Source organism: Acyrthosiphon pisum, chromosome A2 (genome assembly GCF_005508785.2).
Source record: "Acyrthosiphon pisum isolate AL4f chromosome A2, pea_aphid_22Mar2018_4r6ur, whole genome shotgun sequence".
NCBI classification, from domain to species: Eukaryota; Metazoa; Arthropoda; class Insecta; order Hemiptera; family Aphididae; genus Acyrthosiphon; species Acyrthosiphon pisum.
The window spans coordinates 40,826,578-40,844,155 of record NC_042495.1 but is presented as its reverse complement, the minus strand read 5'-3'; the positions used below and the strand labels follow the sequence as shown (position 1 = coordinate 40,844,155).

The following is a 17,578-nucleotide window of genomic DNA, read 5'->3' as shown; positions in this document are numbered from 1 at the left end:
TTTTTATTCAAATAATAACGTTTGAAAATTATTCGAATACATTTTTATTCGAATAATCGTGAAGAAATCATTCGAATAATAATTTATTCGAATAAAATATCATCTAAATAATCATCTAAATAAAATTTTATTCGAATAACGCCCTACTCTGGTTATATGTATATTATTAAAAAAACCCTATTGATGAAATTGCTCCCGTCATCTACTTACCGTTTTTAATGAATATTTCTGAAAAAGTATAAAATACACCAAATATACCACTAGTGAATGCCTAAGAAACAGCTATGTAAAAAAAGGTCCCATGTTTAAGTTTAAAAGTTGTGATCTAAGATTACTAAGTAATAAGTAATGACTATATTATAGTTATTGCTCCTAAATAATTGTTTTCATGTAAAGTTTTAAAACTGTAGGTATAGCGTAGCCAAAATGTAAAATACTAAAACCTCAACCATCAAAAACAAATGTAACAAAAAACCATGTAGGTTTTGATCATAACCTACGTGTATAATATTAAAAACCATTGTAGGGATACATAGTGTACTATTTACTAAGATTATGACTAATCGTTATAATTTATGATCTTTGTCATTTTATCATTAAATTTGTATGCAGGAATTAGGAAGTGTTTTCGGTGGGATATCAGTATATCTTACATATTTTTTGTACAATACGATGTCATTTATTTATTTATTAATTAATAGACGCCAGTCGGCATTTACATATTGGTAATATAACAGTTAATGAAGAAATGATAGTTTAAATGTGAAAATTATTGATAACATATTATTAAATTTAACATAATAATAACTTGATAATAATCATAAAAAAAAATTACTATTAAGTAAACAGCATCCTAATTTTGAGCATGGTAATAAAACTAAGATACGAAGAAATATTATTTTGTATAAACATGAAATGTAGACTTAGGTAGTGTTAAGATGTTATGAAGTATAAATATTTTTATAAATAAGTTTATGTAATAAAATTAGTTCTATTGTATTTTATATTTTTATGGAATGTTCATCGGTTCATGCTGATTAATTTAATTTTAACCGATTAGTTTAATACATTATATTCTCATGTAATTATTTCAGTATTTGGGTGTAGCACTGTATACGTTGTGCCTGTAAAACACTCTAACCTTGGTAAAGAAAATATAATAATATTCTTTCCCGTTTGTGCTTTCTCTATCTTACTCTCTCACACATGTTTCCAAATAAACACGTATTCTATACGACTAAAATTATTGACTATACGATACACGTGCACTCTAGCTCACGCACACTACAATGACTCTGCACGTACTCTCACAATGTATTGTATTAGAAGAAGACACAAAAGCCACCGGCACTGTAGCAATAACCCCAAGGACACTCATCCGAAATGCGTCGTCGTTTAAATGTAACGATTGGTATAGTGATAAATAATAATACTCCGCGGACAATTTATTCTACTCTGCTCGTGAACCCCTCGAAAGACTCATCACACTGCGTGTTTGAGCAGCTGCTGTGCGGCGCGGTCGCAACTGAAGTATTGAAAATAATATTTTTTCTCGTAATATTGACGATTTGAACACGTCTTATAATTTTTCTTTTCTCGCTACAAATTTTTATTTCGAGTTGTATCTTTGAAATTACAATAGTTATATTATTACAAAACTTTTGCACGTTAATGTCGAACACGACTGTACAGATTACAGGATTATTACATCGTGTAATATATTACGATAAAATCCGTTTATTCGTTATTGGCATCTATAAGTTCTTAGTAGACCGTAGTCTAATTCGTCGTCTCAGAATGAAAAGGTTCTAATTCATACGTGAATGATAGGTACTGGCTAACTTAAAAACGTTCTCCTGAACAATTACAAAAATTTCGTTAGAACCTTTTCATTCTGAGACGACGCTATAAAAAAGTTAGAACGTTAACGAATCTAATTAAATATCTAATCGTCCGACGTCTAAATGTGAAAGCGGTGTATTAATTGTGTATAGGCGTATAGCACGAATTATTTTATCTAGTTTTTTATCTCGTGACGAATGATTACATAATATTGTACATGATATTTGAGATTGTACAATGTACACATACGGACTCAACCATGTACTTACCTAAATAATTCTACTTGACAGTCGATAACCGTTAAACTAGGGCACTGAGCACTGAGAGAATGATACGAGTACATAATTTTTACTTCACGCATCATAACGAAGGGACTATTGGGCTGCTTATTGTTCTGTCGCACCGATTAAGAAAGTGCAGTAATTATCAGCCACAAAATCCTGCTTACGACTATGTGTCTATGTATATATCACATTTTATATTTAACCGTTGAACCGTTGAACCGTTTGTTCAGAATTACAATATATATATACAAGAATTTTGTGGTCTACCATCTACGAAAATAATAATATCAGTACACAAAAAGTGATCAGTCCAGACAAGGGAAATTAATTATGCATAATATTCGCAAATCGCTATGTTTGAAACTAGAATAAAGACAATAATATCTGTCGCGGCCGTTCGAATAATTTTTCGAATTGGCTATCAACAACTTAGATAAGAAATTTCGGTATTCTTAAAACTTATTGTTCTTCATGATCAATATGCAGCTCCAGGTTTACGCGTCCCAGTTGTATAAAATCAAAAACCACCCTTTCTAAATTATTTTTTTCCCTAGGTAGTTGCTTTTGATTTTTCCCTTTGTTATGCAAGCAACACGTTGACGACGAGTATTCGCTCGTATTATTCCAGTACTACACCACCCCATGTACCTACCATCGAGGGTAACAACGGCCAACAGCGTATAGTATTGATTGTTTGGATTGTTTGGTTGCTAGGAAACACCCTATTTTCGGCAGTATCCCGTATCCACGGATATAATATAATACAATAGGTTAGCCAACTTCAACCAGCAAGTCGGTAAAATAAATTTTGAAATGTTATATGCAAATAACCAAAATAAATGAATAAATTGGAATTTATAATATAGTGATATTTGGATTATACCAATGATGAAATTGTGAACATTGACATTTTTATCAGAAAATTTGGCCGTTTTCTGACTTCAAAACATTATATTATAATAAATTATTGTGGGTACCTACACGAAGTCGGCTATCTAGTGACAAGTGTCAAGTAAAATATATTATCTAAGCCCGCGGCACATATTATACTCTTCGCATATTATCTCGATTGTACATTTATGATTTTTATATAACAAGTTTTTATTCTCACCGCGCGGGTTCTGAATTTCTGATGCCCTTTTTGGCCCCCTATGTCAGTTTGGTATGAATAATAGGTCTAAAAATGTATATAATTTATGTTCAGACATTCTTATTTTGCTTGTACGCCAAAAGGTATAGTTTCAAATTCTAAAATAAAGCACTTAAAATTAAAAAAAATCATATGCACGAATCGTAACAATAATCGAAAATTAAAATATTCCTTATAGCAGCATTTTTATTTATAAGTACATAAGTATAATACTAATAAATAATAATAATAATAGCCTACAAGTTTAATAATATATTATTGTATTGTATTTGAATTTGCTCACAGAGCCTCTCTGTTGCCGGTTATACAGAAAAAAAAAGTATACTAATATGCTAAATAACATTTATTGAGTCGTAAAAATTGTATATTATTATATTATTATAGCTCTTGCTTTTTTATTGATTAAACTAGATAGTATATCTGTAGCTTTATAGCTAAGTATAAAAGTTTATTTAAAAAATAAATATTTCTCATTTCATAATTATGTAACATAAATATTTGCAAAGTATTATTAAAACCAAACTGATATATTTAATGTTATTTTCAGTTTCTCTGTGAACCAAATGATATGCCTAAAGTACGGACCAATCTAGAAAAATATAATTACGACATAGTTCACGCCGAAGAGGAACACTTGGCACTACAAAAAGTAACATTAAGCGATATAGAATATGAACATTTAGCAAAATTCATTAATAACGTTCAAGGATTACCTGATGTCATTCAAATTTACGATAATGTGAATTAATGCTATATTGTAAAATTGTTAACCGTCAAGTAATAAAATCTTTTGTTAATAAATGCTATTAATTTATGTAGCCCTTTTAAATTCTTTTTTTGCTTAACCTATTACCTTATATTCAGACAAGTTTTAGATTCTGTACGGAACAATTAATAATATGACGTATGTGAATTGTACTTATATACTATATATTTATATCAAATAATTATGTTATTTTTAATTTCATCTGTTTTCTACAAGAGCCAAGAAAGAATGATCTAAAAGTTGCTTAACTATTAATTATAAATTATATGTAGTTGGTTCTTTTTGAAAAGGTCAATTTTAAATGTTATCGTTTTGTTATGGTCAAAGAAAAGTTATCAACAAATTTCGGATAAATGATATATATTAATATGGTATATTATCAATTATTATAATCAAAAAACAAAATAAATGTATGTACATATTATTTTTTGTCAAATAAATTAAATAAATTAATAAAACGAATACAAAAAACTGGCTACAATTAATTATTGTTAAGTTATGCATAGAAATGAACGTTATGAAAATACCACGTGTAAAATATATAGACATAATAATAATATTATGCATTTTGAAAATATAATGTTTTATTTTAGTTCTGTTCTTATAGCCATAGGCGTGCGCACAGGTGGTGACGTGGTGCGGGTTCGCCTGCTACGGTTTCCCTGCAATGTCAAACAGTGGAACAGCACAGCCGCGTAAGACGCCGACCTACGCCCTGACCCGGTCCGGTAGTGACGCTGCAGGGAAAACGTACATTTGGATTATTTAATAATATTATAATAACACCGAATAATTTTATTTTACTATTCATTTTTTTTATTACATATTTTAGAAAAACGTTCAATTTATTTAGTACCTAACATTAGTAACAATACAAAAATAATACGAGCCCTGACTCAGATGCTTGAATTAGGGCTTCAATAAATTATCAAATGTAAATTACGTGCCCTCGTGTATTAATTAAACACGTTTATGAATTTATTGAAACATTATTAACTCGATTATCCGATGAATGCGAGTATCGGAGTATGTTGGTATAAAAACATCATCGCCTGCCACTCGCCATATTCAACAAGCTATTAGCTAATTAATATACTCTTACTCTAAATACGAATTGTTTAAATTTAGATGTAGTAGGCTATTAGCTTTCAACAAACACGATAAGTGTAGAAGTGCCCGAATATATTATAATATGTTTACCTATAGGTATACCTATAGGTATATTGTCACATCATTACAAGCAATCAATGATGGTCAATATACTTTCATTACTTATTAGTCATTAGTCATTACTCATTACCAATATGAGGTACCTACTACCTAATTAAAAATTATGATAATGGAAAAAAGAAATAATAATAATAAAACAATTTAAAATATTATAGTATAATATAATACCCAACCCACGAACATTGACGGTGGATGTTCGTCGTGCATTGGTGTAAACTGTAAATATTGGGTAAATTCCTATGTTTTATATTATAAACTAACACCACACATGTATAATAGTGGTAGTACTATACAACTGTTTGAGTGACTCAATATTTCCGTTCAGTTATACCTTATTTTTGGATCGAAAAATGTCTGAACTACAAATCCCTCCCCTATTCATCTAACTTAAAGGCATATATAGTTATTCACTTATATGCGAACACCTCAACTTGAAATCATCGTGGTTAAAATTATACTGATAATTTTAATTACCACTTACCACCATCAATAGGTTAAGAGTTTTAGCGACAATATTGTAGAGACGAGAAATATGCACTTCCGCGCGAATACTCCGCGCGCGATTCACAAAATCATCACAATTCGCCACTTAGGCCGCCGAGAGGTCAGCGCAAATTTTTATTTATTACGATTCACGATAATGACGTTTGCATAATCCAACAGTGCAATATATTATAGGGAATAAGTAGGTATACATTGGTCACCGTGTTCTTTGTACTGCACTGTTGCACCGCATACATTCTATATTGTATAATTGCAAATATTTTCGCGATGCGACGGCGATCGCTTTTAATTAGTCCGTTCGCAGCTTTTACCATGCTCCGTAGTCCGTACATCTTATTGATGCATTTTTAGAGTGCATAAAATATTATTATGTTTTTATTTATATTATGTTGTTACTCGACTCGATACCAGATTTAAACGTATTCGTTTTGTTTTAAGAATACTCCACCATTCCGCAGCTTATTACAACGCGATCGTTATTATCGCAATATTATAATATTATATTGAACGTGTAAATCGCGACCGCAGTTCGTCCGTTGATGTAAATTTTACGATCATAATAATATCATAAATAATCTAATATTATGTCAACGCACTACCACGATACCCCTATAATGTATCCGTATAAAGTGTAAATGTGTAACGATTTTGTGTTGTGTGCGCTATGTTCGGTATACAGTTCAGTGCCACTCACACGCTGAGCCGCTTTTATAACTCGATCAATATTTCACCAGAGTACCAACTTACTAACAGACCCATTCTCGGCAAGTGGGCCAAACGAAAAATTCGTATAATATGGATGTATGTGCGACGTTTCAAAAAATATTCGCTGCTCTGATCAAATCAGAGACGGCGGTCGGTTCAAGTCTTCTACAAACTATAATAATATTATAATATAATGATTTACGGGTGTGGATTTAAATGAAAAGTGCATTTTTTTATTCTGAATATCTTTATTCTGTTATTTATTTTGTTTCGTCATATATCATTTTTATTACTAATGTTTTTACCTATGTACCTATGATAAAAGTGGTGACGGCCACACAACGGTCTGACAAAGGATATTGTTGTCACCTTATAATATATGAGTTATATTTATTGATTGATCGATTTATTTACAACTCAATCTTGATGAAACTAAATTATAAATATTTAAATAATACAAATAGATTTTTGTTTAATCATTATTATTTAACATTATATTTTAAAAACAATTTTTCAGGGCATTATTTAAAAATGTGTAATATAATATAATAGCATTTTTCTATTTTTTAGAAAATTGAATCCACATTCCACTCCTTTATAGTTATAATTACAGTCACATCGCAAATTGTACAATGTGGGGCGTATAGCTGGTATATTTTCATTGCGACCACAGCGTGCCGACGTAGTATAATTGCAGGTATATCCGGGGCTAATTTGAACCAAAATTGACCCAAAATAATATATACAATATGAGTAATTTGACTAACCTAACCTAACCTAAATTTTGTAAATAAGTCTAATTTTCACCAAAATAAAGATATGTAATTTACACAATTTCGGGTAGTAAGAAATAGCCAATTTAGGAATTGTAATTTGCACCCAAATTCAAATCTATTATTCTTCCGATCACACTTAAACGTACATGTATTGATAGTTGAGTATTCAGTATAATATTATATTAAAATGAGAAGCTAATAAAACAAAATATTCCAATTTAGATTTTGAGGTTCGAGCGGTATTTCACTTATACCTATTTACGCCGTTATATTATATGATGCGTTAGTACTCAGAATTGACTTAGTTAAAAGCTACCACATAATAAAAATTAATAATAATATAAGATAACAGACATATAATATTATAATAATTGCATTATTTTAGGAAAAAATATTTTTATTTTTTTTTCATTATTTGAATATACAATTTATACCTAAGAGGCACAATGAGTACATGTGGTAGTCGGTAGAGAGTAAAATTACATATATATTTATTATACATTAATATATCTAAAAAAGATAAGAACTAACATAAACATATATATTTACATGAAACACGAGATATGAGAAGCCATGCATCAATGAAACTCGCTAGGAAAAAATATAATTTTAAAACACTTCATATGATTTTAAATTATTTGTATACAAATTATAATTTGATGAAGACTGTCTGCAATCCTAAAATAATTACTTTAGCTTTGTTTTTATTGATAAAATAGATACAAAAATCACTATATTATATTATATAAATCACGATTCTGTTTAGAACTTAACTGTCCCTACACAAACTAAGTTTATTAACTGTATACAGAGATTGTAGTATAGCTATATAGTGCTATATAGTGCTATATAGTTGTTATAAATGTATACATAAATATGCATTTTATGTGCTAAACCTTAATATTGTCACTCAAATAGTCACCATACCATATGAATATTAAATAATTGAATACACAGATACTTATTTTGGTATTTTGAATAATTATTAGAAACACAATTTTCTATTTTTTAGTACCTGAATTTGTGCAATTTATTTATCTTTATTTTGGTGCAAATTACACAAACTATTACAAACTAGTTACACAATATTATCCGAATGCTGCTGGAGGTCTAGACAGTATGAGCTCTAGCGCTTTGCTAGGTTCGTTGCGTGGTACAACACCGTACTTCGGCCACGATTCCGACGGGTGCGGCTACCTGTTATAGGTAGTAACTGAAATTTACGGAATTCTGTCGAAATAACACGCAAATGCATTGCCTATCTGTTCACGAACGGCCCAGACTGCTTTCAGATCAAATCACGGTATTCAAAACCGGCTATGCAACGTCATTGCACTTTATAGCGAACAGTTTTATATAGACAAAATATTCTTTAAGACGAATTTTAAAAATATTGTTGACAATAATACTAATACTATATGCAATATAATATGTATTTGTATTTAAATATAAAGTCAACAAAAAAGTAACAAACATTGACCGCATCAATATATTGGTAATCGGAAAAAAAAGTCCTGGAAAAAAAGTTCAGTGAAAAATTTTCCGAAAATCTTATTCTTGTACAGTTCTACACTTGTGCTTTATATTTTAGTGTGTAATAATATATATTTGTTATCAACCATAATAACTATCGTAACACAAGGAAAAAAAGACCAGGAAAAAATAAGTGAAAAAATTACCTACATATAAAACCGTCCCATTAGGAAGTCATTAACGTCGGTAGAGTATCGTCTATTAAACAAAATGATATACATATGTACGTTACAATTATATATTTGTCTTTACATGATTTTTGGTATGGCTACGTTGCATCTAAACCATCTTGAATCGTGTTTACAAAATAGATATATTAAATCATCGGAATCTTATATGCAATGTAGTTTCTAAATTCTACACGGTTCCGCAATTTTGTGGAGTTGTGTTGCGCAGCCATTGAGCCATTGACATCATAATATAAATATTTTAATATGGAATTCTGTTTATATTACGACTGACATATTATGTCGTTTTTAATAACGCCACCGCTGTCAGCCATGGGATTTTATAGTTGTTCGTGTACTCGAATCAGTCAAATCCACGAAAACCCGTTGAGTGATATTATACTGACGATATACTGAGACCATTTTCAGAAAATTCGTCCCACAGGCCATAAAACTATTGATACTAATATAGTAAATACCAAATAGCTATACATGGTTGTACATTGTTCTGCCGCGGCCGTCTGCGCAATGAGACCGGGTGACTAGGCGTAAAATCAAGTACACAATATTTACATTGATTCACTATTTCAATTTGTTTGAGGAAACAAGTACGCTATACTTAAAGTGGACAAGCAACTTTTTTCTCCATAGAGGATGGCTTTAAAAAGTGTCAAAGGTATCAATTAAACACTCAAAAAATGTAACAAGTCGTACATCGTAAACGAATTTTCAAATAGTAATTAGGTAGGTAGGTACCTATTATTGTAAATTATGACTAAAATTAGGGTTTTTTAAACGCAAATCAATTTTCACATTGAAACTTTTTGTTATTAGATAAATAATTTTAATAAAACTATTACCTATATTAATTATCTGTATACTGGGAATCAGTGCACATAGAATGTGGTAGACCCAACAATTAAACCTATACTTACTAACACTGATTAATTATTTCATCACTGGTACTTAAAATATTGTTATCAATAAAAAGTCGCGTCCGGATAAAAATGGTTCACTAAAGGTTAGACCTAATGTGCGTCATCGTGTACGTTTTTGACCAACTAAATAATATAATTGCGTCAGAAAAGTCGATAACTCATAATAATAATTATGATAAATGAAGTCTGATAAGTTACTATTAAAGCACTTAAAATTGGCAATCAGGCATTGTAAAATAATTTGTTAGTTGTTAGTACCTACCTATAATTATTGTGGTTTCCTATCTTATTATATAATGTTTTGTATATATAGATTATAGAATATAGATATTATATAATATCCAATTATTAAATATTACATAATAATATGTAATATGTAATATTATTATAATTATTATAAATTACATATGATTTAATATGAGTTATGATCATTGATTTTGAATTATATAATCATACTATTGTTATATTAGTTTGAAAAAAATAAAAATTAGGTATATATATTTTTTTTTTTTGGTTGAGGCTTCGACAACTTAGGTCATTAGCCTTTGGTACTGTGGGGGGTGGAACTGTAGGTTTGTTTGTTTGGAACACGTGGGCAGAATTTTTTAGTGGGCACCCGTAGGTATCTGCCATTGCCCGAGTGGGGGATGGCGGCACTTGTTCTCCGGACACCGTGACTTGCCCGGAGAAAAATGCCGCCCGATGGCCGGGAATCGCACCCGGACCGGCTGTGCCGAAGTCGACGCGTTGACCGCTCGGCCACCTCGTCCCCCAACAATTATATATTATTATATTATATTGTTGCACATTTATTATGTAGGTAATTATAAGTTAACGGTAGTATAATATACTATACTCGTATTAATATCTAACTATACAATTATATACACATTGTACAATATATAATGTCAATATCTATAACAAAAAAATATTTCTTTTAATTATCATTGGTAAATCATTAATTCGACGTAATTATTCGATGCACTGTAACAAACACATTGTGGATAAATTATACATAAGAAAGAACAAGAAAAAAGAACAATTTACAATTTTTGAAATTTTTAAAAATGTTAAGAAAGTACCAGTGGTGCAACTAGGGCTGAAATGTTGGGGGGGGCTATAGCCCCCACCTGACATTACATGAAAATTAACCCGTGGAGATGATGCCCCCACACCCCCATATATGTTCATTTAAAAATATAAGAAAATCGGAATGATTCTGTTTTAGCAACTTTTCGATTTAAAATTTTTTTTTTTAATGTGTGTTTTAGGGTGCTTTGTAAGAATGTAAAAAAAAAAAGCCCGGACAAACTTCGTTTTGAAGTTATTAATGAAAAACTTCATAAACTACATTTTTTTCGTATATAACGCGCATTTTAAAATAAAAAAATACTTAGAATTGAATATTGCTCTGACAAAAAATCGAAAATATCCCCCGATTTGCTAATCGTATGTGAAACCACCTAACACCTTGGACAGGCCTCGGAATTAAACAAAGTTGTTTAAAAGCACATAATCTGCTAGCGTTGCCACTCGCTCAGTGCCTTGTGCTCGGACAAAAAAATTGAAAAAACACCAAACACGGTTCTTCCGCGCAGTATAGTGTTGCGCACATGCGTATAAACGTGAAATAGCAAACTTTGGATGGCTTAAACTTCCAAAATAATAGTTTCCGCAAAAATTCAAACAATTTCGAAATCAGCGTTAAAAACCACACATTTTGAAAAAAAATTTATTATATTCAATTCTAAATATATATTTTTTTTTAATGTGCGTAGCGAAAAAAATGTAGTCATTGAAATTTTTTATCAATAACTTCAAAACAAAGTTTGTCAGGGCTTTTTTTTTACATACAAAAAAAAAATTTGAAAAATCGATATGTTGCTAAACCAGAATTATACCAAAAAAATCTTACCAAAAAAATCAATTATTTATTTACTCATACCTTATTTTTTAATATTTTTATTATAATTTTCAAATAATCATCCCACGGTACAAAAATACGCTAAAATACGGAAGTTGGATCGGATGAAACGAAGTTGGCTTAAGATGTTCTAGGTGGATATGAACAAAAAAAAACATACCATTTATGAAAAAATGCAAATTAGACTTGTAACATTGTGTGAAGATTATAAAAACGGTAAAAAGGATATTGAAAATGTCTTAACTGCTGTAGCACACACGATACGATATGATTAATATTTAATATTGTTAAATAATAATAATTTGATATCAATACCTTTTTTTTGTGATAATCAAATTATATATTTTTAAAAATTGTTCTTTTTTTCCTTGGTCTTTTTTTATCGATTACCAGACTATTGACAACGTACCAAATGTTACAAATGATAGTGATGAAATAGTTTCATAATACCCAATTGCGTATATTTAAGTGTCGTTGGCTCACAGACGAACTTATAGTGATGCACAACATTTCAATAATACTTAATACAATATATTATACCTCTCTATAATATTATGCTTTATAGTATCCAGTCTACTAAAAATCGTCATATAGCTGCACGGCATTATTTTACCAAGGTTTTAACGAAATTTCCAAACCTACGCATAGTTTAATAGTATACATTAATACATTAATACTATAATACTATAATCATAATATGTAAAATGTGAATACAATAAAATCTTATTTTTAAATAACAAGTTTTTTTATGTATTCCTATTGTCTATTGCAAGTATACCATGTGAATAATATAATATATTGTATTTATTTATTTATTGTAATTACTAATTACTAAACGGATGCTTCACTTATTATACTAATTACATTTTTGTTACAAAATAATATGTACATGTTTACAAATTAATTATTTTCGTCATAAAATAATACAGAAGAATGAAATTACAATATGTATCTTTTGAGGAATTTAAAAATTAATTAAAGATTAAAGGTAAAGAGAAGTTATTTTACCACACAACAAACCATATGACAATTAAGTCCCAAAGTTCCAAAGAAAAATACATTTTTTAAATAATATTATAACATAAGAATAAAATGGTAATTTTGAAAACTATTAGTTGGGCTCTGAGTTAAATGTTATCGCGTCTAAACAATGTTCACTCGTAATTAAGGCACTTACAAAAAATTATTATTATTATAATAGTTGTTATTCACCAGTAATCTATTTTGTACAATAATTTCTTGGTACAACAGTATAACATATAAAAAATTAATATCTGTTAGTAATAAATTTTGTTTCGTAAAATAATCAATATAAAAAAATTAATATGTGTTGGATAGCCCCAAGGTTATTTAAATATTGACCCTTAATTTGAACTTTTCTGGATAAAGATTAGGTATTTGTTATATAAATCTGTTAAATATAAACAATTTGAATGTTCAAATGTCTAATTATTATATTGCGAAACTTCTGAATAGTATCGATAACGCTTTTAATTTTACTTACAGAAAAATAGACAATAATTATAGGTTTTGTAGTCTGCGATAAACTATTCTGGGTACAAACTATTTACTTCACATTTCCATAATTAAATTATCGTCATATCTATATTATAATATATGTGTACATTTAAAAAATATAACCACTACCTACGCTTTATATTATGATCTATTCATTTTTATAACAAAATACATCTGTATAATATAAAATTACCTATGCATCGTGATAATATTATCATTATCATATTGTGCCTGTGCGTATAGTAATCATTTGTAATGGACTATGAATTATCATAAATGTTAAATAGTTTTTTTTTTTAACGTAGGTAATATATTAACACCACATGAATTTTATTAGTGTCAAACTGTTAAACGATTTAAGTTTTATATTATTTTTAATACATTTTTTATTACATTTAATTTTCATTTACTCTTCGATTTTATCGCTACCTATGCCCAGTTTAATCTATACACTATTGGAAAATACTACAATTTCCCAAACTAATAGCTTCCCGTCGTTCGTATTAATTCTCGTACACTGTACAAGCGTAGAATGTAGTACCTACTGTAAATGTATAGTTTTTTAGATTCTATAATATTATATGTGTCTGACAATCTGACCGCTGAAAATTATCTTCTGAACGCATTGTCAATAAGGCACAACATAACTACGTCATTAGCACGTGAACTACTTTTGGTTAATTTTTAAGTAACATTTCGTTCAGCGACCTACGCGTAGGTCATACTATTTAATATAGGACGCCACCAGTTGGTATATTTTATTTTATAGAGTATACTGTATAATATTAAATAATTTTACCAACGTCGTGACGTTATTATATTTTATTTTTTGGTTTGCCAGAAATGATGTAATAGTATGCCGGTTTGACATGCCACATTGTGCGCGTTTACGACCCCTGTCCTGGCTCAAAGGGTAATCCAATATATTTGAAAAGGGCGCGGCCGGGAGAATGGTAGCTACAGATGACGACGGATGATTCGAGCCCGACGCGGCGGCGCGGCATTATGGGTATATATTATATATATATATACACACGATGTATTATATTATTGTAATTGATGGGAATGGTAAAGCGTGACGTGACCGCGCACCACTCCTCTTATCGATAAAACCATCCTTCGAAGAACCGCCGAATTCTTTTCTCTGGAACATATACCTATTACTATTTTTTTTTATTTTTTTTTATACCACTGACGCCAGTTTGCTTTGGACCACACCCATATAAAATAACACGTATTTCTACTATGACGCAGACAGCACTAATATTATATTTTATTATAGTGGTATAATAAATTGTATTTTGAGAATCCGTCGTCGACCCTTGGCACATAAAACATTTTTGTTCGTTTGGAATTTGTGTAGACTTTCTTTGCCCTCCGACCGACGACCGATCGTTATTTCTATATACATTATATAAATAAAACGTCCCGTGTGATTTGAAAATCCATGGAAAAAAAAATAAGAAAATGTTGTAATATAAAATAACAACGTGTATTTCGAGGAAAAAACTAATGGAATAGGTACCAGATTTATAATAATATAATATTATGTTTTGATAAAATCATAATTAAAAACAGGCAGTCGGCTGTATATATTAGGTACCCAGTATACCTTGTCATCGAGTAGAATGCAACATGTACAGAACAGGTCACTGTAATGTTCCCTTAAAAATAAGTATATTGTACCTAAAATATAAACATAATATGGCTGATTTCGACTAATGGCCTATGCTGCCGAGTTGTATTTACGATCATTAAAAAAAAAAAAATATGGCTGATTGACTAAACGTCTGCAGGGGCGAAGTGGAACAAAATTCAGGCCGGGAGATCTAAATTTATCCAGCCCAACACGAGCCGTGTGGTTATGTGAGTGCAAACCCATCATAACAAGTTATTACTAGCACATACACGATACACATATCACTGCTTCTCCGTTAAAGTGTCTATCAGTCATCACCTGTGTATTTGTTAACCATTAAATATTTAAACCGGTCCACCCTGCTCTCTGCAGTGGTGGAACTGGGTAAACAACTAGTTGGAGGGGGGAATAATAATATAATAATTTAATCACCAAAATCGAAACCATAAAAAAAGTCCTAAAACTCATTATATGGCTTAGAAACGAATCGTAAATACCCATATTATTGTTAAATAATATTAAGTAGGTTGGATAAATAGGTAGGTTGTAGGTACCTACATGAGGTACATAAAACATAAGAGTTCATTACAAATATAATTTTTGTGGCCTATGGGCTGTGAGACGCGGTTATTCTTAGTCAAGTTAATATAATAGTATTATAATATTTTGTTGAACGCCGTCGCTGCAGAGTACAGAGTATACACGAGTTGTTCTATTGTACTATTATCGGACTGAGCAAAGTCAAGTGAAAGTCAAAATAGTAAATACCAATATTGGACTATGGACAATGGTCGGCAAGCTGTGGTCGCGATAATATTAGGTAACACTTCGGTAATTATAATTATTTTGAGTGATGAGTAGTGTTCTTGTCTTGATATTGTAAATCAAGCAACACTATCGTTCGTTGTAATCGGTGGCTATAATAATATAATATTATACTTCTTTTTTTGTAATAGCCAATTGTTTACGCTTATGATTTAAGCCCGTGCACGATAAATACAATTTATCGAAAAATGTCCATCGTTAAGATAAAAATATAATGTATAAAAATGACACGAAAATAACTTTAAAAATAGACAATATTGAAATTATATTATTTTTAAATTTTCTATTGAAAATGTACAGGCATACAGTAATTTGTGTATTATTAGTAATTGCAATTAACGTACTGTATGAGTCTTGACTCTTGATTATTTTTAATTGTATTTGATATTTATATCAAATATTGATATTCATTTTTAAACATATTACAGAAAGAAATATGGTTCAACTTTAAACAGTGTTTTATTCAGTTCAAATCATACAACACTTTTTTATTGCTATTATTCATAGACCATAGTTTAATGTAATTTAGTATACCATTTTTTTTTTTTACAATTAATATATTATGATTTATGTAATACTGTTTTTATTATGATGATATAAGTCAATAACAATTAGTAATTACTATTTATTACTGTTACAAAAGCTGCCATCACTAGGTTTACATTTTAATTTATCATTCATAATTGTAATTTATTTTTAAGTGAAATTTGTTTACGGAGGGTACAACCTCTAAAAATCGTGGGACGAAATCGGGTCATGTGACTTCTTACCGTCACGAGTCACGACACAGTCGGCACTATTCAATAGTTTCGGGTGCTAGATGTATTCGGGTGTTCAAACACCGGAATAAAAAATTTAAACAAACATCCGGGTTTTAATATCCGTTATTATCTGGATAAATATTGGTTAATACGGGTGATCAGTAGTCTAGAAACAACACAACTTTTGTAGGCTAAGCCCCTGCAAAAATTGCTAAGCCGAAAAAAATTGTAATAAAAAAATGATTTACTTTAGGTTTTTAATATAAATTACTAACATGAATGCGCAATATTTGTTCTAGACCAAACTCGGTACAGTAGTTACATTTTTCTAAGAAACTACAAGAAATAAGACAATAGGAAATTAATTAGGTACCTATTATTTACCTTATATTAACGGATATAACTAAAATGTTTAAAATATTTATTTTATTGGGTAGGGGCGTTGAGCCGAAGAGAAATAAAATAAAATATAAATTATGATTTTGCGGTTTCCTGAAAACTGGACGAATTACGATATTCGTTACTAAATTATAATAATAACATTAGGGAAGTTGGTTGACAAATATGAAATAATATTATATTGGTATTAATAATTACTTATTACTTATTAGTTATTAGTAGGTATTTCGTATTTTGGTCACGACTGTCAATACGTTGTTCAGTTTTGTTGAGACCATGTCTATAATTTATATTTGTTTATTTTATTCCAATACAAAGCTAAAATTTAGCTAAAAATAAATATATTCTATACGCTGAATTACTCTGAAAGAAGTTTCACTGAACACTTTTATTTATTTTTATGTTATTCATAATTTATAGCTATAGTTTGTTTTAGAAAAATGCTTAATTTATTTATGTATAGCTTACAATATTATATTTTTGACTAATTTTATTATCGAATAGACATTATTAGAGGTGACCTCTACTGTTCTTACTATTATTATCTTACACGTACGATGCACTGTGTGTCTGTGTTCTAGTATATTACGTTGTTGTTACTTAGAAATAAAATATTA

The 17,578-nt window shown here is 29.7% G+C and overlaps 1 protein-coding gene across 1 annotated transcript in view; it reads left to right on the top strand.

Annotated features, from left to right (window-relative positions):
• Ccdc44 (coiled-coil domain containing 44) overlaps positions 1-4,090 on the top strand; it is a 35,891-nt gene extending 31,801 nt beyond the window's left edge. Inside the window, 1 exon segment of the mRNA NM_001162480.1 lies at positions 3,824-4,090. Within this exon segment, the coding sequence (NP_001155952.1) occupies positions 3,824-4,024 (201 nt within the window). The 3' untranslated portion in view covers positions 4,025-4,090.
• The last annotated feature ends 13,488 nt before the right edge of the window (positions 4,091-17,578 follow it).